Below are 26,692 nucleotides of genomic sequence, written 5' to 3' on the forward strand. Positions count from 1 at the left end.
CTCTCCTATCAGATTTCCCCTTCTCCAGTCCTTTATCCCTTTCACAAATCATCTTCCCAGCTCTTTACTTCAACCGCCCACACCCCCTCGCAGTTTCACCTATCACCTACCACCTTGTACTTCTTCCTCCCCTCCCCCACCTTCTTAGTCTGTCTCCTTCCCCCTTCCTTTCCAGTTCTAATGAAGGATCTCATCCTGAAACATCGACTATTTATTTATTTCCATAGATGCTGCCCGACCTGCTGAGTTCCTCCAGCACTGTGTGTGTGTGTGTTGCTTTGGATACCCCGCACCTGCAGACTTTCTCTGGTTGAAAGTAGTGTGAAGGGCGTGCTGGTAGAGGAATGACAGTGATTAGGCTGGAGAAGAGCTTAAACTTCAGGGCAGGGTTAGTTCATCAAAATAGCCATGGATAGAGTTAGAACGTAGGATGATGAACAGAAAATGAGGATGAAGGGATTCAGATAGAAAATCTGGTCCTTTAGTATGTACAGATAATCAACGGCGGAACCATTATCTACAAGAAGAATTGAGTATTTGTAGTCAGGGAAGTTCCATATAAATCAATAACATGATCACAATCTACAATGAAAAACAAGAACATGATAATTTATTATGAAGCTGTAAAATCTACAACTATTCTAATATTCATGTGATTAATACAATAAATACTACTAAAATCTAAAAGTTTTTTGGCTCGATGAAGCATCCTTGGCCTCTTGCTTGTAAGACCCCCCCCCACCCCCGAAGTACATGTAGCAGCAGTCCAGAATAAACTGACTTGTTCAAAAACTTCACTGAGCTGTGAATAAGGCGGCAAATGGACCTCATGTGAAAGCCAGATCTTGAGTGTGGGTAAACGCACAAAATCCCTCCAGCCGATAGCCAGTCCACGGTTGGACATCTGGCTCATTTTGGTGACCAAGACTCCTATTGGTTGGTTAGTAGCCTTTTGTTGGTCAATGGCTACATGGCAATTGTGACTTTTACCCCCATGACAGTTTATCTTCCAAGGGTTTGATGACCTTTCAATGGTGGGAACCTTTCTGTTGCTTGGTTACTCTGTAGCCTGATGGCTTCCTGGCTTTCTGACTCCTGTCTGACAGTCCTGCTGACGATTGATAGGTGGCCTGAAGATGATAAGTTAGTTGTTGATTGATTAGCTGGATCTGAAGAGGTGAATTACTAACCTTTAATGATTGGTTGCTGTTCCCCTCCACGCCTTGTGATGCATCAGGTGGCGAATTTGTCGTTTCTTTTGCATTTTTATCTGCTGTTACAAGGCTGAGTTGCTACCTTGACATTCAACCCAGCATGGATTTGAACCTGGGGTCACTCGCCTCAAAGTCTGGTGTTGATTCCACTACACCATTGGCTTGGCCAGCCTTCTTACTGTTGGTAATGATGTGATTTGTCACATGACTTTCTGCACTACTATTGTTTAGTTGTCTTCTACTTTCTGACAGTTGGTTTGCCAGTTTTTGAGTGGTGGATTGTCCTAAATAAGTTAGATAGCAAGATGACTTCTGGTGGATAAGTTTGTTGCGATTACTGATTAAGTTTAGAAGTTGAAGTTTGATCTGAAATAACAGTTAGTTAAGTGGTCCTTGTCTGCCCATATCTGGCTGCTTGTTCTTTCACTTTGTTGGCCGTTCAGATCTCTGAAGTGGTTTTTGTAGTTTGATCATTCGATTTCCTCTCCTGTTTGTTAGTTATTGCATTGCTGGTCCGGATCAAAGAGAAGGTTGGGAAAAATGTGTTTGAGACATATTAGTGTTGATTAATTGATGCCAAGGAGATTTTTCATCTGTTCATAGACGACAAAGCTGATGCCCACAGCCGGGACAACCTTCATGCAGTTGGGTGTGAATCCTCGATAAAAACCTCTCCAGCCTTCCTCTTGCATGATAGTGCTGATATGTTGAAGCACGCTTGCCTTGGCCCCATCTTTGGCAATGACTAGAGAAAGAAATTTTATAGTGTGTTACACATAGGATCAATTGAGCCCATTGCTTCAAATCAAGGTTCATTCTATGTGTACGATTTTCATAATTATCCAGAACTTATTGGACTATATTATAGGAAATTGATGACATATTGACTTAATTCCACAATCATTGAACATAAACCGTCAAACATTGCAAGCACAGGAACCGGCCCTTTGGTCCATGATGACTGTGCTGAACACAAAGCTAAATCTATTAAAATTCCCCTGCCTGTCCATCTCCCAGATCACTTCATTTCCTGCACATTCCTATAGGTCTCTAGGTTCCATACGTAGTCCTCAGTTCTAAGAGACTAATTGCTGAGTTGCCTGAATAACTGCAAGATTTGCTAGCACACCGGGGTGTCATGCAGCAGGGGTGGGAGATGTGGAAGCAATCCATGAACTGTGCAGCTAATTATCAGGCTCTGCCGTTCACTTTGGTTACCATAATACAACCTAGAACAGCACTGCACAGAAACAGGCCTTTCGACCTGCAGTAATTGTGACAACGACGATGCCAAGTTAAACTAAATCTCCATCTGATCCAAATCCCTCAGTTCCCGGTGTATTCATATGTCTAAATGCTCCTGAAATCCCTCATCCTATCTGCTTCCACCATTACCCCTGGCAACCTGTTCCAGGTGCCCGCCCCTCTCTGTAAAAAGCTTACCGCTCACGTCTCCTTTAAACTTCCCCCCCCCCCCACCCCAACACTGAATGCATGTGTTCTAGTTTTTGATATTTCTACCCTGGAAAAGGACTGTTGAAGTTTTATAACACGGCATGCTGCGGTGCCTTGCTTCCAGGAGTGATTGTGTTGATACATTGTCGTCACCAAGAGAAATTGTTAAGTGGTTCTGAGCATCTTGCTAAAGTTAATGAAAATACTATGGGGGGCTGGGGGTGGATGTAAACAGGCAAAACCTGAACCCTGCAAGTAACCAGACATTTGGGCAGTAGTATGGGCAGCATGACAGCGTAGTGGTTAGCACAACACCTTACAGTACCAGGGACCCAGGTTCAATTCCCATGGCTGCCTGTAAGGAGTTTTTACGTTCTCCCCGTGACTGTGTCAGTTTCCTCCCACAGTCCAAAGACTTACCGGTTGGTAGGTTGATTGGTCATTGTAAATTGTCCTGTGATTAGGCTAAGATTAAATCAGGGGATTGCTGGGCGGCGAGGCTCGAAGGGATGGAAGGGCCGATTCTGCACTGGATCTCAATAAATAAATGAATGTAACCGCAAGATTCCATGTGTTTGAGGATTTAAATTTCAAACTCTGTCCCAAATCTGAAGATGGGATAGGGTTGAGTTAGCTCCTCTCAGGAATCAGGGACAGGTAGCAAATCCGCTGCCCAGTGGAGAGGCAACAGGCGACCCATCAGGTTGGTAAGAGGCAACCCATCTGGCTTTGGATAACCGGGTCTCCATGCTTCCCAATCATCCTTCCGGGTTTCCCAATGAAAAGCAAAACTGCTGCAGCCATTCTCATGGACCATTGGGCCGTGGGGCTGGAACAGTTAAATGGGCAGAAAGCAGGTAAAATTAGAGCACAAATGCCACTGCTCCATTTGGGTTGGGATACTGGACCTGCTCAGAAATGCACAGCTTTCAGGGCAGTTCTTCAAATTACTGCTTACTTGGTTTGGAGCACTTCGAACGTTTTGTTAGGTACTTGCTGCTTACTTTACAACATTCGCAATGGGAAAGTAGGTGACTGCACCTTGCCTGCCCACAACCTGCAATCACATCTCTTAGAGCAGGCCAGCAGAAGAGCAGCAATCACCAAGTCCCTTACTCCCAGTCCAAGCCCCCCCCCAACTTACTCCCAGTCCAAGCCCCCCCCAACTTACTCCCAGTCCAAGCCCCCCCCCCCAACCCGCTCTCAGCTACTTGCCTCCTGTATAAGGCAGCATGGGGGAGAACCCTCTGGATTAGGAGGTGGCACTGGGTGTTGTGATGTTACCCTCTGGTACACACCTTGTCTGCTGCCAGATCATTTCTGAGTCCAGTTTCAGAGAGATTTCTGAGCGGCCCCTCAGGTATCACACAATTCACAAAACTGGAATATCAAGAAAACGCTTGACGCCGGAAATGCCATCATGGGACTTATTGCAATCTATAAGCTCTCCATGCTTCCTGTGCTTCTTCAGTCACTATTCCCTTATGGTTTGCTTCTGCCAATAATTTATACCTTAGAGGCCAAGAGACAGGTTCTCTCCATGTAATTGGGAGACCTTTTCAGCCAGGTACCCAGATTCTCGGTGATTTTATTCAGAAAGCAGTCACCTCACACATCCATTAGCAACGAGCTCCCTGTGGGGGCCTAGACCTGAAGGTGCGAGAAGGCTCACCTTGTGCTTGCATCTTGGTCTTGATGAGTGCCAGGGGGTAGCTACCCAGCTGCCCACAGGTGCTGGAGATGGTGCCACAGCCAAGGTGGATGAACACTCCAGGTTCATTTGGCTCTTCACTGTACCTCTGACAATAAGCTTTCTTCAAAACCTGGCAAGAAGTAGTAAGTAATGCACATCGCTAGAAAAAGGCAACATGTAAAACAAATATGGCAGTTCGCTATTGTTATAAACATGCCAAATATTTCTCAGTCGAAGGTTAGGAAGGTCAGTTGGTAAATTGGTTTATTATTGTCACTCGTACCAAGGTACAGTGAAAAAATTAGTTTAGCATGAGTCCATCGTGTCAGAACATTGACATAGTAGAATAGAAAAATAACAGAATGCAAAATATAATGTTCCCATTAGAGAGAAAGTGCGGTGCAGGTACAAAATAAAGTAGAAGGCCATGATGTGGTAGACCGTGAGCTGATCATTTTACTCGCCATACTACAGGAGGACTCTGGTTGCTACAGAACTTAGAACACAGAAGTTCTTCAGCCTTCGATGTTGTGCCAACACTTTAACCCATGCCAAGATCAATCTAGATTCATGTGCCTATCTAAGAGTCTCTTAGGTATCCCCAAAGTACCTGCCTCAATTATCATCCCGGCAGCATTTTGCACTCTCACCACTCTCCGTAAAAAAACAGCCTCTCAATACTTTCTGTACACAATGAATTAGGCTCTAGGGTGCACAATGGAACAGAGGGACCTTGGTCTACAAGGGTGTCGTTCACTGAAAGCGGACTTACGGGTAGAAGGGTAGTGAAAAGGGTGTTGAGCCAGCAGCCCATCATCAGTCAAGGCGTTGAATATAGGAGTTGAACATTACATTGCAGTCGTGTAAGTCACTGGTGAGGCTGGATCTGGGGTACTGTGTATAGCTTTGGTCATTGTGTTATAGGAAAGGTATGATTAAACTGGATAGAGTGCAGAGAAGATCTACAAGGATGTTGTCAGGACAAGAGAGCCTGAATTATACAGAGATGTTGGTCAGGGTAGGCCTTTATTACTGGAACATGGGGGCATCAGGGGTGATTTTATAGAGGTGTTTAAAATTATTAGTGGCAGAGGTAAGATGGGTGGTAACACGTCCAAGATTGGGGAGCATATATATAGGGTTAGGGTGAGAGGGAAGAGAGTTAAAAGGGACCTAACGGGCAACTTTCTCAAGCACAGACTGGTCAGTGCATGGAGTGAGCTACCAGAGGAAGTGGTTGAGGCAGGTACAACAGAAACACTTAGGAAGTACATGGAGGGGTGGGGCTTTCAGATGGGCCGAATGCAGAAAATTAGGACTAGCTGGATGGGCAGCATAGCCAATCTCCATGCTCTATTGCTTTTTGATTCTAACAAACCAACACCCACATTTATGGCCACTGCACTGAACAAAGATAAAGGGAAGTGTGGTTCAACAATTTGGACACAATTCTTGGATATTTTTAACTTAAGTAAGTTCTTCATTTCCTTTGCAATGTTGACCAGGTCTCAGTGGATGGAACTTTCCCTCTGAGTCAGATGGTTGTGGGTTTAAACCCAATTTTAGGAATCTCCCTGTAAGGCCAAATGTGAACCATTGCTTAGCATGTGAAGACAGATTTCTGAACCACACCATCAGTGAGGACCTGTGCGAGGATACCACTCTTGTTGGTACCAAGGTGATTACATGAACCATGAACTCTCTCCACACTTCCCACTGCCTTAGTAAGCAGACAACATAACCATTCCAACCTAGACATTCTTCTTCTCCCCCCTCCCATCAGGCAGAAGATACAAAAGCCTGAAAGCACGTACCGGCAAACTCAAAGACAGCTTCTGTCCTACTCTTACAATACTACTGAGTGGACTTCCTGTACAATAAGACTGACTCTTGATCTCACAGTCTACATTGTCATGGCCTTGCACCTCATTGTCCACCCGCTCTGCACTTTCTCTGTAATTGTAACACTTCATCCTGCATTCTGTTATTACTTCTCCTTTGTACTACCCCAATGTGCCGATGTAATGACGTGATCTGCTGGATGTCACGCAAAAAAAAGTTCTTCACGGCATCTTGATACATTTTACTACAACAAACTCATTTACATTAAACAAATCACACGCACGTGTGTAATACTGGGAGAGAATTGTGTCCAGTAACCTGATCACAATCAATTGGTCACTGTCATCTTGCTTCTTATGAGAGCCTTTTGTTTATAAACTGTCTCCATTATTTCCTACTATGTTTCAGTCATATCTCAGTAGCATTTTGGGACAACATGTGGTTTTCAAAAGCCTTTTTCTAAAGTGACTTTAATATTTCCCAGCTTTTCTCACAATGCCAGTTTCCTGGAAGAACACACCCGGGTAATTCTGGATCCGAGGCTCATCTGCTGGGACTGCCCACCCACACCTTAGGTGAATATTTAGTCTGGATGATAGTCCCACATCAAAAGCAATGCAACAACCAACAGCATAGAGAGTTGATGTACTACTGAAGTTCTTTTGCTGCATGTCTGCTTACTGCTTTTGGACCGAGCTTCCAGAAAACAGAGGGGCTTTAAAACAAGAGTTCATGGATTTTCAAAACCAGAAGGATTTGGTCCTGCAAGGCTGCCCCATCATCCAAAATGATCTTCTATGCCAGTTCCCATTGCCCAAAGTTTCCCTGATCTTTCTCAATACTCCCAGTAATCATTCCCCACAACACTCTAGGATGACGAATTCCACAGATTCAACATCATCTTCAAGAAGTACACCTCAGTCTCCAATACACCTCAGTTTTAAATGACCACCTCTTAATCTTGTAACTGATGCTTCCATTTAAGATTCTCCCACAAGTGAAGACAGTTTAACAACTACAGTTCGGCTGCTCAAGATTCTGTATGTCTCAGTAAGATAGTTCATCGTTCTCCTAAAATCACCCCAAACATCTCTCACGAAATCCAAACTACCTTGCTTTGAAACTTACCTCATAGACAGTAAGCTCAATCCCTGCATAAGGAATGATGCCAAATAGGTTTGGAAGGTAACCTCTGTAGAGGCTGGACAAGCCTTCATTTTTGATGATAGTGTTGAGACAATTCCGGAACCCGTTGTACTGCCCTGTGTTTCCAAGTGCCAGTCTTGTCTTTATTACCTAGACCAGTTAGAAATCCTCGTTAGATCCTGTGACCTCAATAGATATCAATAACTCTGGAGTAAAGAGATTCCTCCAAACAATAGTCAAAATAATTTTCAGAAATATGTTTTTTTTCAGTAATGTGTAGACCTCGTGTATCCATTTGAGATTCCTAGAGAAGAAAGCAAAAATATAATGCAGGTGAATGTGGTTATTTAATTTTTTTAGCATGGGCTTCCAAAAAGTTTTTGATGAAATCTAATATATCGAAGATCTGAATTCAATATAGTTACAGTAAAATGAGCTGAGACTGAAGGGAGGTGCAACAGTAGAGTTGCTCCCTCTTTTGATATATTTATTTTACCAGGCTGGGTGCAAAGTTTGTAATGGACACAAAGCTCAGCTGTTGTGAGCAATTGCGAGGATAGCACGACACTCACTATCCTCTCAATGAGCGAAAAGAACAGATGAATGGCAGGCAATGTTTAACGCAAACATCTAGAGGATGAGGGCATGACACAAAACAGTGTTAATAGTGGAGTGCAGTAAATGTGATACTTCTGACTAATAGTGGAGTAAATGTGATAACAGGAATATTTATACAGAATTTTTGAACAAGTTTTAACCTTGGTTAACAGTACACAAAACTCATTAAAGCCAAGGAGGTATGGATCCTATATGCAAGCATATTCTGATAAACTATAAATCATCTATAAGTGTTTGGTGCTTTGTGCCGGATCTTGGGCATCACTCGTCAGAATGCCATTGCTTTAGAAAGTAAAAAATACTTGTGGGTCAAAAGCCGTAAAGCCTAGGAACTATCACTAAATAAGACTGCATCTGATCACCCGACCAACCCTCATTCCCACCTCAACCCTACATTCCTTAAGATTTTCCACAAGCTCTCTTGTCTGGAGAACTTCAAGATATCACAGTTACTTGTGTGAAGCGATGTCTCCCCAACACCTCAAGTTCTGGACTCTTAAACAAGGTGGAAGAACCAACCAGCCTCCACTTGTGCATTCCTTTTCGACCAACGGGACTGGGTTTTGTATCATTCGTTACGGTTATGGTCATGGCTACGGGACCCCCAACCCGCCTAGGTCACAGGGGCACTGTACAGATGAGCACTGTATCAATAGAATGACGGCAAAGGTCAATTATGCTGCTGTCACATTGTGACCCTGGCCACAATCACCGGTATATTTGTATGTTCTGTTAAGTGCAAGAACCCAAAGGTTGCTTGGAGTTCTTCAATTTCCACAGACATTGCCACATACAGTAGCTCTCTGATATCTGATCCTTCAGGTGTTTGCAGACTTTGTGTGAAGTATAAGTGAACTTTTCACGGTGCACAGTTTAACAATCTCTCTGGACCTCTAAAAGGAATATTATGAGACTCTCCTTTTTTGTGTAACTGCTAAATTGCCAAGGATTTTATTTAAGTTTTCATACTTTATCTTAATCTTTTCACACCTTGTACTAAATGTTTAACATTTTTAATTAAATTGTATTTCTTGGTGTATGTGCTTTATCACATTTTACCACTCGGATTTTTCAAAATGCAATGTTATGTTTTTCAATAAGATCTCGTTTTAGTGACTACAGTGGCGTTAGTCCACTGTACTCAGCTCCCCTCTTGGACAGCAACCTATTAAGTCAATACACATTGGTAAAACCTCCAGAGCAAATACACCCTTCCTTAAACTAGAAACCCAAACTGCACATAACAAGTATGGTCTCATTAAAACCTGGCACTGTGAAGCAGGAGGTCCTTACCTTTCTACTCCAATTCTCTTTGACTTCCTGTGTTTTAGGAACAGCTTTCTCCCCTCTGCCATAATATTTCCAAACAGACCATCAACCCATGCATGAACACAACCTCATTTTTTGCTCAAGCAATACACACAAAATGCTGAGGAACTCAGCAGGCCAGGCAGCATCTATATGGAATGAAAGCTGACAGGTCAGAGCAAGAAGGTGGGGGGAGGGGAGGAAGAAGTATAAGGTGGTGATAGGTGAAAGCTGGAGAGGGCGAGGGGTGAGGTATAAAGAGCTGGGAAACTGGTCAGTGAAAAAGGTAAAGGGCTGGAGAAGGGGGAATCTGATAGGAGAGGGTAGAAGACCATGGAAGAAAGGGAAGGGGGAGGTGATGGGCAGGTAAGAGATGTGTATGACTCAGATGCTGGGGATCTTTGACGATGGATGTGGCCTTCTTGAGGCTGTGGATTGGTGGGAAGGGATGCGTCTGTGACGTATTGGGCTATATCCTCTACCAACTGCAGATTCTTATGTTGCTGCACATTTGAATTGCCGTACCAGACTGTGATGCAGCCTTTCTGTAGAAGTTTGTTTGAGTGTCTGGTGACAAACAGAACCTCCTAAGAAGGTAAAAATATTGGCACAGTTTCCTTGTGATTGCATCTATATGCCGGGTTCAAGACAAGTCATCTGATACGTTAACATTCTGGAACTTAAACCTGCTTACTCTTCCCATTACTGACTCCTCGATGTAGATTTGCACAAGTCCACCCCCTTCCCCTTCCTGAAGTCAGAAATCAATTCTTTAGTGTTATTGACACTGACTGAGAGGCTGTTGTGGCACCACTCAACCAGGTGTACTATCTTACTCGAATAAGCTGAATTATCACCATCTGTGATTTGTCCAACAACACTGCTAACCAATTCTATGACTTAACCTCAGCAGATTATCTGCTCGTTAGGACATTGCTCATTATGTGAGTTTGGGAAATTGAAATCTTCTAATGTTAATGAACCTGGATTAACATATACAGGTCCCATGTTGGAAACTTCAGAAGCCCTGTAGACCTTACCTCCATGGGATAGATGATGGTCTGAGCAGTGACTCCAGCCAGAGATCCTGCAGCAAAGCGTTGATGGATGTCCAGCTTGGCCCGGTTGTCAGAGAAAAGCCTCTTGTACTGTTCAAAAGGGATTACACCGTTACTATAAGGATGGAAGCAACAGAACATTTCTCTGTTAATTTATTTAACGTTGCTGGGTTACAGTGGCACTGCGACTAAGCTGGTGGACCAGTTTACTATGACTTGGGGTGATGGTTGGAGGTAAGGTTTGGATCACACCCATACAGCTAGTGAAATAAAAGTCAAGGAATGAATCTAATAAAATCCAGATTCCACTAAAAGTGATCGCCAGGCCACTGGATGTTCATGAAAACTCATTAGGTTCATCAACACCCTTCTGTTATTCTTGCTTAGTCAACTGCTACAAGTCCTTAAGCACGAGTTCAGTTTGAAATGGTACGGTAAGCCACCCAATTTAATGAAAATCAGGTTTTGACAACAGCCACCTTGCCAGCAACACAAGATGATCAGTCACTTCACTTCCAGCGTAAGACGCACCAATATCCAGACTATCATTGTCATAGCATTGGAAGTTGAGTCAAGTAGGAATGACCTGTCAGTGTAGCGTTACAGACCACAGAGAGATCTACATGTGATGCTCTATACTATGTCTGAGAATCCATTTGGACCACTGACCCGGGTCACTGGAAAGCTCAGGTTTGGAATTGCAACCTGACCCCTCTGTTTTGTGATACAACATTGCACAGACTGGTCAAAACTGGCCACAAAAGCAACATTGGGGACCAAGGTACAGGAATAATCAGTGAGAGATCGAAATGGAAATAATTGGCTTGGTTATTAATTGTTACTAAATCTTTACACTAACTGTTCTTTGAAAAATAACAACAACGACAATGACATCGAAAGCAACAACAACGACAACGACAACATCATCAATAACAGCAACAACGTGAACAGCGACGACAACAACAACAACATCAACAACATCAACATCAACAACAGCAACAACATCAACATCAACAACATCAACAACGTCAACAACATCAACATCAACAACAGCAACAACATCAACATCAACAACATCAACAACATCAACAACATCAACAACATCAACAACATCAACAACATCAACATCAACAGCAACATCAACAACATCAACAACATCAACATCAACATCAACAACATCAACATCAACAACAGCAACAACATCAACAACATCAACATCATCAACAACATCAACATCAACAACAGCAACATCAACAACATCAACATCAACAACATCAACATCAACGTGAATAACAGCGACGACAACAACGACAACAGCGACAACAGCAACGACAAAGCGAAACAAGACAACACACGAAACAAACCCCTTTCTCACCCTGACACCCACCCACCCTCTCGCACACAGACAGACCTCCAGTGCCCAGACGGACAGCCTCTGGGCCTCCAGTCCACGGCCCCAGATTTCTCAGACTTGCAGATATCGGGCCTCCAGATTTGAACTTCACCCCAGGCCTTGCTGATCACAGGTTTCACTATCAGGCCTCACCCTCCAGACTTGCATGGAGCTCTGATGCAATGACCCTGACCCTGGTGACTTCTCCAGGCCTCTACCTTTAGACTTCTATCTCCTGGCTTGCTGTGCTCCAGATTTTGACTTTCGGCTCTGCCCTATGGACTTCGCCAACATTTGGGATTCGACTCCAGGACACGTCGACCTTCAACGGTGAAGAACACCGTGATGGGGCACATGGTGAAATCCAAGAGTTTCAAAAAGAATGTTCTATTCCCTTCAACATGAAGAGTAGAAAGTCCACGAAGCATCATCATTCCTCATGGTTATCATTATCACCCTCTTCAAGGCCAAGATTACTGAGCTGCTCAGTTTGATAACTATCTATTCCTAAAATATCCATCAGCAGCCTGAGCTAATCTCATCACCATTATTTCCTCTACTTCTAGTAATCTTCTTCTTCTTCAGTTGTCCCTCAAAATCCGATGACGACGTCCACTCCTTTAACGGTGAGATCTTTGATGGTACAGTCCTATCCTGGACCCACAAGCTCTATTGCAGGTGGGACATGTATATGTGATAGTGGTGGCAGCCATGGCTGCATTTCCCCTGGCTCTCTTCTGCTGTCTTCTGGTTGTTCGTTCCATCTCCAGAATACGAACCCCGTCCCTACACAGTTGTCGCCAAGTGGTACGGTCAGCAGCAAAATCCTTCAGGTCCTCGGGTCTGATCTTGCGCCTCCTTAAAGCATTCTTCATCTGATCCTTATAGTGCTTCTTTGGCCTTCCAGCTGAGTGTCGACCATGATGTAGCTGACTGTATAACACTCTGCAGGGTAGCCGACATGGGGGCATCCTTATCACGTGCCCCAGCCACTGCAGCTGACGCTGGGTGATAATGGCCTCAATACTCAATTACTTCTAGTAATACACATACCATCAACTGCTGCCAAACTTTGTTGCTGTCTTCTTCCAAGCTTACGTTTCCTGTTTCTTCCAAACTCTCTTATGGATCCCCTACTTTACACCTTACAAGTACAGCTTTGCACCCCCCCCCCCCCACCCCGGTTGCAACCTCTCCTCCTCGCTCCACTCTGTCTGGCTGCAGGGCATCAATGCAGAGAGAATTAACTGTGCCACTGATCCGCAGTAGCGTCAGCAACTTTAAAGCCCCTCCAACAGCTTTTGGCATGGTCAAACCTTCTGTGCAGATCATTCTACAACTGGATAGATAGATGTTTTAAAATATTACAGCTGCTGTGAATCGGGCACGTTGAATGGTTGGCTCCTGTGAGAAACCTTTGCTGTTTTTCTGAGCAGGTAAACACAGCAGAGATTTGACCGGGAACTTGTGAGATGGAGCGAACTTTGAACAAAGATCAAACTGCACGCCAGGAGATACATCCCGTGTAACATTCACAGATATCAAGGACACAATTTTGCATGCTGTGCACACACTATTTAAACACAAAACCACTGACATTCACCCAGGTTGTGCCAGTAAGAATTTCACTATGCAATCGAATTGCTGGCCCTCATTCGATTCCAGGGTGAGCGGTCCGAGGGAATAGTTTATCAGCAGGGAAACATAAAAGGGGACATGTCATTCCCACAGTTTCACAAAGCCACCAAAGGACTTTTGAAATGTCACTGTTGTAACTTGAGAAAGTTGGAATCCAATTTACACGCAGCAAGTTACTAAGAAAATCCCAGGTAAAGGGAATTTAAAAAAACAAAGAGCATAGTTATAAGGTGAGAGGAGAGAAGAAAATTTAAAAGGGACCTCGTTACACAGAGGGTGGCCCGCACATGGAACAGGCTGTCAGAGGAAGTGGTTGAGGTAGGCACAGCAACAACATTTAAAAAGTATTTGAACAGGTACTTAAGAAGGAGTTTAGAGGGATATGGGCCAAATGCAAGGAAATGGGACTGGCTTGGATGGACATTGTGATCAGCATAAATGACTTCGGCCAAAAGGCCTATATTTGCTCTCCATTATTCATAACCAGTCTGCCCTCACTGGAGGGAGGGGTGATTCCAGTGTCTTACTTCAAATGGGGGTGAATTTCTATATCCGTCTGAGAATTGAATGCTCTCTGAATCAAATCTTTCTGCTGTCCCTTTGCAGGTTGCTATATCTGTGCCAGCTCGTAGACGTGTGCCCAGGTGCGTGGTGCCAATCGGAGGCACCGCACATCAGTAAAGTGAGAGTAAAATAACATTTTAATAGCATTTCAGGGACGATCCCCTGTACGACATTGCCCTGGGAGACACATGAGGTTGCAGACACTGGAATCTGGAGCTGAAAGTCAGCTGCTGGAGAGACTCAGTGTGACAGACAGTGTCAGTGGACGGTCAACAATCTGGGTTGGGACCTTTCAGGGGGACCGCCCTGGGAACCGTGCCTCGGCTCTCTATTGGTTATGTCCTCCTGAAACACTGCTCAGTGACCATCCCGTTTGCTGTGACACCATCAGAGTTGATGTTGCCCGAGCATCGTCCTCTCCACGACCCCAACCAACCGCCTGGCCCCAGCCTGACCTATTCACTCCATTCGGTGCTGGCTTATTGAGACATCTGAGTCACAAAACATCCCTGGACCAGAGCCTCAGGCTAACAGTCTGACAAAACCAACAGCAGTCTATCATTCCCTTCAAACTAGTCCAGTGTGTCAGCCATCGCCTGACAGAGTGCAGCAGATCGTGTTAGCTGAGAACGGGCATTGTCATCAGTGTGGACTCTGAGACAAACGAGGCCGGGAAGGTTCCTCCAGGAAGGTTCTCCCCCTGGCTCACTGAGTCAGTTACCTGGTCATAAGCCAGAAACTTGATGCCAGTCTCTGGTGCTATTTTTGCTACGTTGGTTCCATTGCCCCTCCAGAGTGAGATGTAGCCACCCTCCTTCACCATCGACCTCCAGCTGCCCAGCAGATCCACACCCTGTTTGGCAGCGTTGACCTAGAGGAAAGAGAGACAGAAGCCGTTTATCCACACTTCCTAACCACTTACATTAAAATTCCTAACATAGCTGCAATGTTGTGCTGTAATAAATGTAACACATTAATTCTGTATTTTAACATGATGTTGTAATGTTCTGCTGTCTGATGATACAGTAAGAACAAAGTTAGAATGTGGTACTGTAAGATACTGCCGTAATGATGTTGCAATGTGGTATTGCAATATACTGTGTAACACGGGGCCTTGTGGAAGCATATTAATAGAGGCTGGAATTCCTCTGCTATAATCCAGGAGCATGACCAGATATTAAGTATTTGCAGCACGTTTATAAAATTCCAATACAATTAAAGTTCAAAGAACAAAGTAAACTTTATTATCAGAGTACATATATGTCATCACATACAACCCAGAGATTCATTTTCCTGTGGGCATACTCAGTAAATCTATTGGATAATAACTGTAAACAGAATCACTGAAAGATCAAGAGCATAGAAGACAATAAACTTTGCAAATGCTAATATAAATAAATAGCAATAAATAACGAGAACATGAGGTAATGAGATAAAGAGTCCTTAAGGTAAGATTACTGGCTGTGGGAACATCTCAAAAGATGAGTGTAGTTATTATATTCTGTTCAAGGGGTAGTAACTGTTCTTGAACCTGGTGGGGTGTGAGTCCCGCAGCTCTTGTCCCTTCCACCTGATGGCAGCAGCGAGTAAAGAGTGTGGCCTGGGTGGTGAGGATCTCAGCTGATGGATGCTGCTTTTGTACAGAAATGTTTCGTATAGATGAAACAATCACACAGAGTGTAAGGTTTTATGAAAGATAAAATGTGTTTGATAAATTTGTTAGAAATCTTTGGGATATAACTTGCAGCATGGATGACAGGGAGCCAGTAGATGTCGGCAACTTGGGTTTCCAAAAGGCATTCAATAGTGTGCCACATAACGTGAGAGTTTATAGCATTGTGACAAACACTTCATCCTGGGGAGATGATTAGCTAACTAACGTTGTTTTCAGGTTGATGGGCTGTAACTAGTAACAAGGGGCAATTCTGACTCCTCAACTAATTATAATCAAAATTTAGTGACTTAGATTAAAGGACCTGGTACATTATAGCCGAATTTCCTGGCAATGCAAAAATGGTTAGCAAAACAACTTGTCACGAAGATGCCAAATATCTGCAAAGGGATCGAGATTGGTTATGTGAGTGGCAGATGTGTTATATAAAGTTATGCATTTTGGTGGGAAAGGAAGAGAAACTGAACATTGCTTAAATGCTCAGAGTGCTGGTGTCCTATGGGACTTAGGAATCATTGTATAAGAAACACAGAAAGTTTGCTTCAGTTGAGAGTAATTAGGAAAGCATTCCACTGAAAAAGAGAAGATGCTAAACGTCTTACTGAGTTTAAAGGTGGACAAAGGACAGTAAATGTGGTATCTTTATTCAAAAAGGGAAGCAGGAATAAGCCAAGTAATTACAGAGCAGTGTGTCTAATATCAGTGATAGGGTAATGATTGGAAAAAGTTCTAAAGCACTGGTTTAATCTCAATTTGAAGTGACAGGGATTAGTCAAGAATTGTCAAGCATGGCTTTGTTAAAGAGATGCTCTGCATGACTAATCTGATTGAATGTTTCAAACAGATAATTAAATTTATTCATGACTTTGGTAAGCCTGTGACAAGTTTCCACGTGGGGCGCTGGTCCTGAAGCTAAGGGCTGGGGTATACAGGGCAGGTTGCCAAAATGTGTTTAATAATAAAGGACAGAGGCTGAAGGGGGAAAGTTGTTTTTGAGATTGGCAACCTTTGACCAGTAGTTCTGATAGCCTTAGTGCTTGTTATATGTGTCAATAATCTGCACATGGATATAGGAGGTATGGTTGGTATTAGAAACAGATTTGGTTTATTATTGTCAAATGTACCAAGACACAGTGTAAAGCTTGTATTGCATTCTGTTCAAATAGATCAAAATTATTACACAGTGCATTGAGCTAGAACAGGGCAAAATGCTAGAATGAAGTGTAAACCCTACAATGCAGGTAAACAATAAAGTGTAAGATCATAATGAGGTAGATTGTAAACAGGGTCTATGGAGGGGAGGCTGGTTTCCGTGATATGCCGAGCTGTGTCCACAACTCGTTACGGTTCCTTGTGGTCAGGTACAGAGCAGTTGTTATAGCAAGCCATTATGCTTCCAGATAGAACACTTCCTATGGTGCACTGATAAAAATTGGTCAGGGTCGCCAGGGACATGCCGAATTTATTTAGCTTCTTGAGGAGCGAGGTGTTGGTGAGTGTTTTTGACGGTAACTTCACAGATGGTGCTGTTGAAAGGAGGAGGGTCTTTTTTTTGGCTAAAGATCATATCAGTGAGAGAAACTACAGTCAAATGTGTCAGTATTATAGTGGAGTAAAGGGAATTGCAGAGGCATGAGAGAGGAGCTGGCCAGAGTTTATTGGAAGGGGACATTACCAGGGATGATGGCTGGAGTTTTGGGAGCAATTGGGAAAGTGCAGGATTGATACATCACTAAGAAGAAATATTCTAAAGGCAGGACAGGGTCTAAGACAACATAAAAGCAAACCAGAGGGCACATAACAGAGCAAAAATTAGTGGGAAGTTAGAGGATTGGGAAGCTTTTAAAACTAACAGAAGGCAACTAAAAAAGCCAAAAGGAAAGATGAAATATGAAGATAAGCTACCCAATGATATCAAAGAAGAAACCAAACATTCTTTCAGATATAAAAAGAGTAGAAGAGAGGTGAGAGTGGATATTGGACCACTGGACAATGATGCTGGAGAGGTAGTAATGCGGGACAAGGACATGGCAGATGAACTGAGTAAGTATTTTGCGTCAGTCTTCGCTCTGGAAGACACTAACAGTAGGCCAAAAGTTCAAGAGAGTCAGAGGGCAGAAGAGAGTACAGTTGCTATTACCAGGGAGAAGGTGTTGGAATGTTGTAAGGTCTGAAGGTAGATAAGTCGCCTGAACCAGATGGTCACTCCAGGGTTCTGAGAGAGGTGGCCGAAGAGTTTGTAGAGGCATTAGTAATGATCCTTCAAGAATCTTTAGATTCTGGCATGGTTCCAGAGGACTGGAGAGTTGCAAATGTCACTCCACTCTTCAAGAAGGGAGGAAAGTGGAAGAAAGGAAATCGTAGCAACACATATCAAAGTTGCTGGTGAACGCAGCAGGCCAGGCAGCACCTCTAGGAAGAGGTACAGTCAACATTTCAGGCCGAGACCCTTCGTCAGGGCTAACATTAGGCCTGATACGTCGACTGTACCTCTTCCTAGAGATGCTCCCTGGCCTGCTGCGTTCACCAGCAACTTTGATGTGCGTTGCTTGAATTTCCAGCATCTGCAGAATTCTTCGTGTTTGCGAAAGGAAATCGTAGGCCAGTTAGCCTAACCTCAGTGGTTGGGAAGTTGTTGGAGCCGATTGTTAAGGATGAGGTCTCAAGGTACTTGATGGTACATGATAAAATAGGCTGAAGTTAGCATGGTTTCCTTAAGAGAAAATCTTGCCTGAATTCGATGAGGAAATAACAAGCAGGATAAACAAAGGAGAATTGGCAAATGTTGTGTACTTGAATTTTCAGAAGGCCTTTGACGAGGTGCTGTACATATGGCTGCTTATCAAGATAAGAGCTCTTGGTATTATAGGAAAGATACTAGCATGGAGAGAAGATTGGCTGATTGGCCGGAGGTAAAGAGTGGGAATAAACGGGGCTTATTCTAGCTGGAATATTAGTGGTGTTCTGCAGGTTCAGTGTTGGGAACACTTCTTTTCACATTATATTCCGATGATTTAGATACAGAATTGATGGCTTTGTGGCCAGGTTTGCAGACGATACGAGGATAGGTGGAGGAGCAGGTTGTGTTGAGGAAGCAGGGAGACTGCAGAAGGACAGGTGAGGAAAATGGGCAAAAAAATTGCAGATGGAATAGAATATCGGAAAGTGTATGGTCATGTACTTTGGTGGAACAAAAGCATAAACTATTTTCTAAATGGGGAGAAAATTCAAGAATCTGAGGTGCAAAGGGGCTTGGGAGTCGTCGTACAGGATTCCCTAAAAGTTAACTTGCAGGTTGAGTCAGTGGTGAGGAAGGCAAATGCAATATTAGCATTCATTTTGAGAGGACTAGAATATAAAAGCAAGGATGTAATGTTGAGCATTTATAAGGCACTAGTGAGGCCTCACTTAAATATTGTGAGCAGTGTTGGGTGCTTTTCTAAGAAAGGACATGCTGACACTGGGGAGGGTTCAGAGGAGGTTCACAAGAATGGTTCCCGGAATCAGATGGCTCCGGGGGTGGCTTCACCAAGTTCATCTGCGAAACAGTTTCAATTATTTTCTTCAATGTCTCTTTTCTTGTCCTTTTCAAGGTGGCTGGGGTCCTGATGGAGTCTGTGATTTACAGCTGCAGTCATTCACACCGGAGGGTTCCCTCAGCGGCCTAGCACTTTGAGTGTCCCCAGGGGCAGCCTGGAAAATGTGCTCCTGCAGCCCTGCGGACAACCTGATTCCTTCTTGATGTCGCCAACTGAACTGGCATAGGAAATTGGAACATCAAGACAGCCAGTCCAGCTGTCAGAGGCCTCTGCTCTCTCTCTCTGTCTCGATGGTGAGTTTGAGTTTTCTGCCAGTTGTTGAGTAGGGGGTAAACTCTAAGCGACACTGCAGACTGCAACATCGGAGCAGAGGAATGTTGGTCTCCCCTCTCGCGGTGGTAGCAGCGATATCTCTTTAGTGAGACAGGGAACCCGTGGCATGTCGAAATGCTGGGATGAACAGTGTCTTTTTTTATGCATGCTAGATCCCGGTCTCTGTGGAGGCTTTTCTATTGCCTGCATCAGGGGTGGTGAGGGTCTGATGCTTTTGCTGAGGCAGGTGAGGGGACGGTTGACGCTTTACTGCTGCTTGTGTGTAGGAGTGGGAGGGAGCTTTAGGGTTCCAAAATTTTTTCTGTCATTCATTCTTTGGGGTTTTATTCTGTTTTCATGGGTGTCTGTGAAGAGTAAGAATTTCAGGTTGTATACTGTATACATTCTCTGATATTAAATGGAAACACTGCACCATTGAACCATAAAAGGCTTATATGAGGAGCAGTAGATGGCTCTCGGCCTTTACTCGCTGCAATTTAGAAGCATGATGGGGATCTCATCGAAACCTTTTAAATTTTGAAAGGCCTAGATTGAGTAGAGTGGAGAGAGAGTTTCCTACAGTGATGGAGCCTTGGATCAGAAGTTACAGCCTCAAAATAGATGGACAATTATTTAGACTGGAGATGAGGAAGAATTTCTATAGCCACAGGGCAATGAATCTGTGGATTCATTGACACAGGCGGCTGTGGAGCTCAAGTTGTTGGGGATACTTATGGTGGAGTTTGATAGGTCCTTGATTAGTCAGGGCATGAAAGGTTAAGAAGAGAAGGCAGGAGAATGAGGTTGAGACAGCAAGTGCACCAGCCATAATGCAATGGAGATGCAGACTCAATGGGCCAAATGGACTCATTCTGTTCTTATGTCTTGTGGCCTGAGTTATAGGGAGAGGTTCAGACTTTACCTACACTTTGGAACTCAGAAGACTGACGGGTGACCTGGCAGAAGTGTACAGAGTCAGGAGGGGTATTGTCAGAGTGACTGAAGGCAAGAGGTCTTTTTCCAAAGGGAAGGGCGTAGGTTTAAGGTGAGAAGTTGAAAGATTTTAAATCTTTCTCCTCTTTAAGACATGAGGGACAGAGGGTGAAGAGGATGAACAACGTTCAGAGAACGTTTGGATATTACATGGATAGAAGGAGTTCAGAGGGATATGGGCCCAATAGGGACAGATGAGACTAGCCTGGTGGGCACCAAGGTCTGTGTGGATGTGTTGGGCCATGCTCTAGTACTCTATGACACTAAATTGGATTAGTGTGGATCGTTAAGGCACTTTGAATAACTCCATGGCTCTCCATGTGTGAGAACGTAGAGCATAGCACACTTCAGCACAGGTTAGGCACGTTGACCCATGATGATGTGTTGATCTTTTAACCTACTCTAAGATCAGTCTAGATCTTCCCTCCTACATAGCCTGCCATTGTTCCCTCCTCCATGTACCTATGTTACTTAAATATCCCCAATATATCTGCTGCTCCCACCATATCTCTGGCAAGGCATTCAATGCGCTCACCTCTCTCTGAGTAAAGAAATTACCTCTGACATCCCCCTGTACTCTCCTCCAATCATCTTAAAATTATACCCCAGTATTAGCCATTTCCGCTCTGGGAAGTAAAATGTCTGGCTATCCACTTGATTTCTGCCTCTTATAATAGTGTACACCTCTATCAAGTCACCTCTCATCCTACTTTGTTCCAAAGAGAAAAGCCCAAGCTCACTCAACCCATCCTTTTAAGACATGCTCGCTAATCCACCTATCAACCTGGTAAATCTCCTCTGCACCCTCTCTGGAAGCTTCTGCACCTTCCCATGAGGAGGTGACAGGACTGAACACTATGTTCCAAGTGTGGTCTAACCAGAGTTTACATCACAGTTCCCGAGCTCAGTCCCCCTGACTAATGAACATAAGATGAGTCTTCTTAGCATCCCTATCAACTTGAGCGGCATCTTTGTGGGATCTGTGGATGTGGGCTCAAGATCCCTCTGCTCCTCCACACTGCCAAATATCATGTCATTAACTCTATATCGTGTCTTCAAATTCAACCTTCCAAAGTGGATCACTTCACGCTTCTCCGGGTTGAACTCCATCTGCCTCATCTCAGCCCAGCCCTGCATTCTGTCAATGACCCGTTTAAGCTACGACAACATTTTTCACTGTCTATCACCCCACCAGCCTTTGTGTCATCCGCAGCTTACTAACCCACCCCATCCAATTCATTTATAAGATTCATAAAGAGCAGGGGACCCAGAACAGATCCCTGCAGAACACCACTGGTCACCGATCTCCAGGCAAAATAGTCTCCATCTACTACCGCTCCCTGCCTTCTATAGATAAGCCAATTCTGTTCCACTCTGTCAGGTTTCCCTGGGTCTGAAGCCTCCTGACTTTTTGAACAAGCCTACCATGGGGAATCTTATCAAAGGCCTTACTAAAATACAAACGTTTGTACATATACCCTACATCCAAGGCATTTTACACACACGCGAAGAACAGGAGGATAGGACCAATCAGGAATAGAAGAGGAAACATGTGCTTATGGTAGGGGAGGTCCTTAATGAATAGTTTGTTTCAGCATTCACCAGTGAGATGCATCTTTGTGAGGACAGCATAAAACAAACTGATATGCTGGAACATATTGTTCTGCCTTCATCCATGTGCTTTGTCACATCCTCAAAGAACTCACTCAGGCTTGTGAGACATGACCTGCCCCTCACAAAGCCATGCTGACTATCCCTAATCATACAATGCTTCTCCAAATGCTCACAGATCTTGCCTTTATGAATCTTTTCCAATAATTTTCCCAGCACTGAAGTAAGGCTCACTATTTCTATAATTCCCAGTTATCCCTACTCTCTTTTTTTGAACAAAGCAATAATATTTGCCATCCTCCAATCATCTGGAACCACTCCTGAAGCCAATGAGGAGGCAAATATCATCTCCAAAGGCCCAGCAACCTCCTTCCTCACTTCCTGTAGTATCCTGGGGTATATTCCATCTGCCCCGGGGGGGACGGGATCCTGATCGATGCAAAAGTTGCAGCACTTCCTCTTCCTCAATGTCAGCATGTTCTAGTATATCGTCTTTGGAATGTGAGAAGAAACCAGAGCACCTGGAGGAAACCCATGCAATACTGAAGCAAAGTACCTCACTCACATTCTCCACTTCCAAGAAAGTGTCCGGCACTTTAACCCTGAGTGGTCCCATCCTCTCCCTAGTTATCCCCTTGCTCTTGGTGTACGTACAGAATGCCTCGGGATTCACCTTAACCCTACTTGCCAAGGACTTTTCATGGCCCCTCCTGGTTTTCCTAATTCCCTTCTTTAGTTCTTTATACTCCTCATGTGCTTCGTTTGATCCTAACTTCCAAAGCTTTACATACTTTTCCTTTTTCTTCCTGACTAAATTCATCACCTCTCCAGACATCCAAGGTTCTCTTCTCTTTCCATCCCCGTCCTTCCTTCTAACAGGAACATACCTTTCCTGTACTCTGTGCAATTAATCTTTAGACACCCTCCACATAGCTGGTGTGGACTTGCCAGAGAAAAGGTGTTCCCAATTGACTTTTCTTAGTTCCTACCTAATGCCCTCCTCCAATTTAAAACTCTCCCTGCTAGGATCATAGCTATCCTGAAAGTTAACGAGTTGTGGTCACTGTTCCCTAACTGTTCACCCTTTCGTCCATTCTATCACCCCACTCCTACCTGCACTAGTAGTCTGGGACTGTAATACAGTGCTATACAGTAGGGTCCTGATATTGTGATACAACACTGCAATGTTGACAATGCAATTCTATGCTGGGGTGTTGTAGTGTTGTTACACAGTGCAACACTCAAAGTTATGCTGTTGTATGCAATGCAGTGTTGTAGTTTTGTAATACAGTACAGTGTAGTCCAGTTCCATGGTACTCGGCTGTAATGTTGTGGTGTGCTAAGGCAGTGCCACAACGCAGTACTGCATTGAGGGAAGAATGTGCTATCTGCAGTGTTGTGACATCATAACACAGTGTAATGCTACTGTGCAGTAATGCATTGCTGTAATGCATTGTTGTCTTATCACTGCTGTTGCATTACAGTGTGAGGCAGTGTCATACAATACTGTACTGCGGCATTATCAGAATCAGGTCTATTATCACTGATATTTGTCATGAATTTGTCGTTATGTGGCAGCAGAACAGTGCAAAATACGAAAATAATTACCCTGTTACAACATGGTGCAAAAGATGAATGACAAGGTAGTGCTCATGTGTTCATGAATCAGGAATAAACTCGTTCATGGATCGGGAATAATCAATAAACAGACTCATGAATTATCAATAGACAGATTCATGGATCATCAATAAACTCGTTCATGGATCAGGAATCATCAATAAACAGGTTCCATGATCTATTCTAGTATTTAGTTATCTTGTACAAGAAGGGGCTTGCTTGTGTTGGAATAGATAAGGTTGACTGTACTGCAGGAGTGGAAGGGAGCCACCCTCGTGCATCAGGAGGGGGAGAACTGTGAATTCAAGCTTCAAGTTTTAACATTGTTTAATGTAATTTCCAGTACACAAGGGTAAAGGAGAACAAAATAGTTGTTACTCAGGATCTGATGCAGCATGAAAAACACAATAAGATAAATAAAACAATAATACTAAATAAACATAATAAATATAAATACATAAGATATCATACTTCCTTGTTAAGTTAGACTCAGTCTACAAGTAGAATGCAGACACCAGTTTTTGTGGCTATATAGATAGGTTTGGCAAAAACAAAGTCAGAAAGGCAAGTTACATACAGCAACCAAACAGGATATTATAAAACTACTGGAAGTGTACGGCAGCTGGAAGGGTGAGACACTGGAACATTGTGGTGGCATACTTGGTGCGATGTTGAAAGTTGAGCAATGGTGTGGCCATTAAAAAACTTCAATTGGAACATCTCCAAAGCAGACTGGGAGATGATTGAGGCACAGAGTCATACAGCAGAGAAACAGTCTCTTTGGCCCAACTAGTCCATGCCAAACGGCTTGTTTCTCTGCTGGTCCCTTTCACCAGCATTTGGCCCATCTTCTTCTTTCTTGCCTCATGTTTGTACCAGCCAGCCGATTGTGAGACCGGTGAATGCTGATGTACAAACATGACCTTGCATAACAGTCACTGAAAACAACCAAGGAGGTGAATCAAGCAGCTGGGAAGGCAAGTGGTTTGTACATGGGCAGTGATGACTTGACGATTAGACTGGACACAGGGATGGTATATTGGAACTCTTGGTCTTCTTATCTAAAAAAGCCATGCTTAGCCAAGAGGAAGTGCAACAAAGTTTTACCATACTGACTCCTGCCATTGTGGGATTGTTATGTGAAGAGACATTGGATCAATTATTATTTTGTATTGAAATGGAGGAAAACAGAGTACCTGAGAAAGCATGGAGAATGTACAAGCACCCCTGGAGATCAGAACAGAGCCCAGATCATTGGCCCCCTGAGGCACACCATTCCTGCAACAATCTCTATGCCTCCCCATGTTTGGAAGAATGAATGGGAATTTCATCAAAATGTGGTAAATTCTGACTAGGATTGACAGGCTGAAAAAGCTGGAGGACATCTTTCAACTGATCACTTCATTCTCAGGAGCCAGACCCAACAAGGCTCCCTTCCTGAGTCACCTTGTTTCTAGCCATTCAGAACAGTCTCCTAAACCCATTTCAGCCAGTCCTCCTTCTTCACCCTGAAGCTGAAAGGTCTGAAGGTAGATAGGTCACCTGGATCAGATGGACGATGCCCCAGGGTTCTGAAAGAGGTGGCTGAAGAGATTGTGGAGGCATTAATAATGATCTTTCAGGACCACTAGATTCTGGCATGGTTCCAGACTTACCTACCTACAGGCCTTCCAGCTTCCTAAGCACCTTCTCTCTAGTAATAGCAATTGCTCTCAGTTCTGCCCTTTGACACTCTCAATCTTCCACCATACTGTTAGTGTCTTCCATAGTGAAGACTGATGCAAAATACTTATTCAGTTGGTCCGCCATTTCCTTGTCCCCTATTACTACTCTGTAGCATCATTTTCCAGTGGCCCAATACTTATTCTCACCTCTTCTCTACACTTTATGCATCTGGAAAAAACTTTTGGTATTCTCTTTTATATTATTGCTTACCTTACCTTCACATTTCAACCAGTTTGATGCAACCATGGCCGACAAGGGAAGCAAAAGAACATATACACAAAAGAGAGGGCATATCATAGAGCAAAAATTGGTGGATACCGAAGCTGTTAAAACCAACAGGAGGCAACTAGGAAATTGCCCTCTCTTTTGCTTATATGTTGTTTTTCACTTCTCTTGTCAGCCACAGTTGCATCATCCTGTCTTTAGAGTACTATTTCCTTTTTGTGATGTATCTATCCTGCGTTATCTGAAATTCTCCCAGAGACTCTGCCCATTGCTGTTCTACCATCATCCCTGCTACCGTCCCCTTCCAATCAGCTTTGGCCAGCTCCTCTCTCATGCCTCTGTAATTCCCTTTACTCCAATCTAACACTGATACATCTGACTCTAGTTTCTCCCTCTCAAGGAGGAGGAGAAGATGGCGGTGCGACGGCAGCGCGCACAGCCTCTCCGGTGATGATATCTGTTATCTATCAAGTAGGGGACCGTGCACAATCCTGATTTGATGGAGACAGATGTGAGAGCGCGGAGGAACATCTGGAAAACTTCTGAAATGCCCGCTTCGCTGCCACTGCTACTGTGTGATAACCGGAATCTCCAGAGCAGAAGGCCCTGAATCCTCAGCTTTGCTTGTTTCAGCGGCCAGGGCTTGGTCGAAGGTGCTCGGCAGAGGATGGCGCTCGGGAGGCTGTATCGGAGGGGCTGGTTGGAGGAGTAGATCACCAGGCTCCTCAAACCTGTCCCATCATTTACCCCTTAGTTTCCTTTCAAACACCCTCTCATATTAATCCTAATCCTCCACTTTTAGGCACCCCTACCCAGTGAGACAGACACTGACTAACTACCCTACTCATGCATCTCGTAATTTTAAACACCTTCTTCAAGGATCAGGGATCACCTTTATTCACTGTTTACATTGTCACGTATTGGGGATTTGCTGTGGTGTGCTGGCCTGACATGCAACGAAAATCATTCAACAATTCTAAGAATAAAGAATTGTATAAAATAAACTTAGAGGTTAAAGTACAGGTATACCGTGGGAAGCACGGTAGCGTAGTGGTTAGCACAACGCTTT

The 26,692-nt window shown here is 43.9% G+C and overlaps 1 protein-coding gene across 1 annotated transcript in view; it reads right to left on the reverse strand.

Annotated features, from left to right (window-relative positions):
* Window positions 1–1,440: 1,440 nt before the first annotated feature.
* Window positions 1,441–26,692, reverse strand: part of LOC134355962 (mitochondrial adenyl nucleotide antiporter SLC25A23-like) — a 45,820-nt gene continuing 20,568 nt past the window's right edge. Inside the window, exons 3-7 of the mRNA XM_063066519.1 lie at window positions 14,651–14,800; window positions 10,317–10,424; window positions 7,333–7,500; window positions 4,342–4,492; window positions 1,441–1,959 (exon numbers count right to left, since the gene is read on the reverse strand). Coding sequence (XP_062922589.1) covers window positions 1,781–1,959; window positions 4,342–4,492; window positions 7,333–7,500; window positions 10,317–10,424; window positions 14,651–14,800 — 756 coding nt within the window. The 3' untranslated portion in view covers window positions 1,441–1,780. The remainder of the gene's footprint in view (window positions 1,960–4,341; window positions 4,493–7,332; window positions 7,501–10,316; window positions 10,425–14,650; window positions 14,801–26,692) is intronic.

This window comes from Mobula hypostoma, chromosome 13 (genome assembly GCF_963921235.1).
Source record: "Mobula hypostoma chromosome 13, sMobHyp1.1, whole genome shotgun sequence".
NCBI classification, from domain to species: domain Eukaryota; kingdom Metazoa; phylum Chordata; class Chondrichthyes; order Myliobatiformes; family Myliobatidae; genus Mobula; species Mobula hypostoma.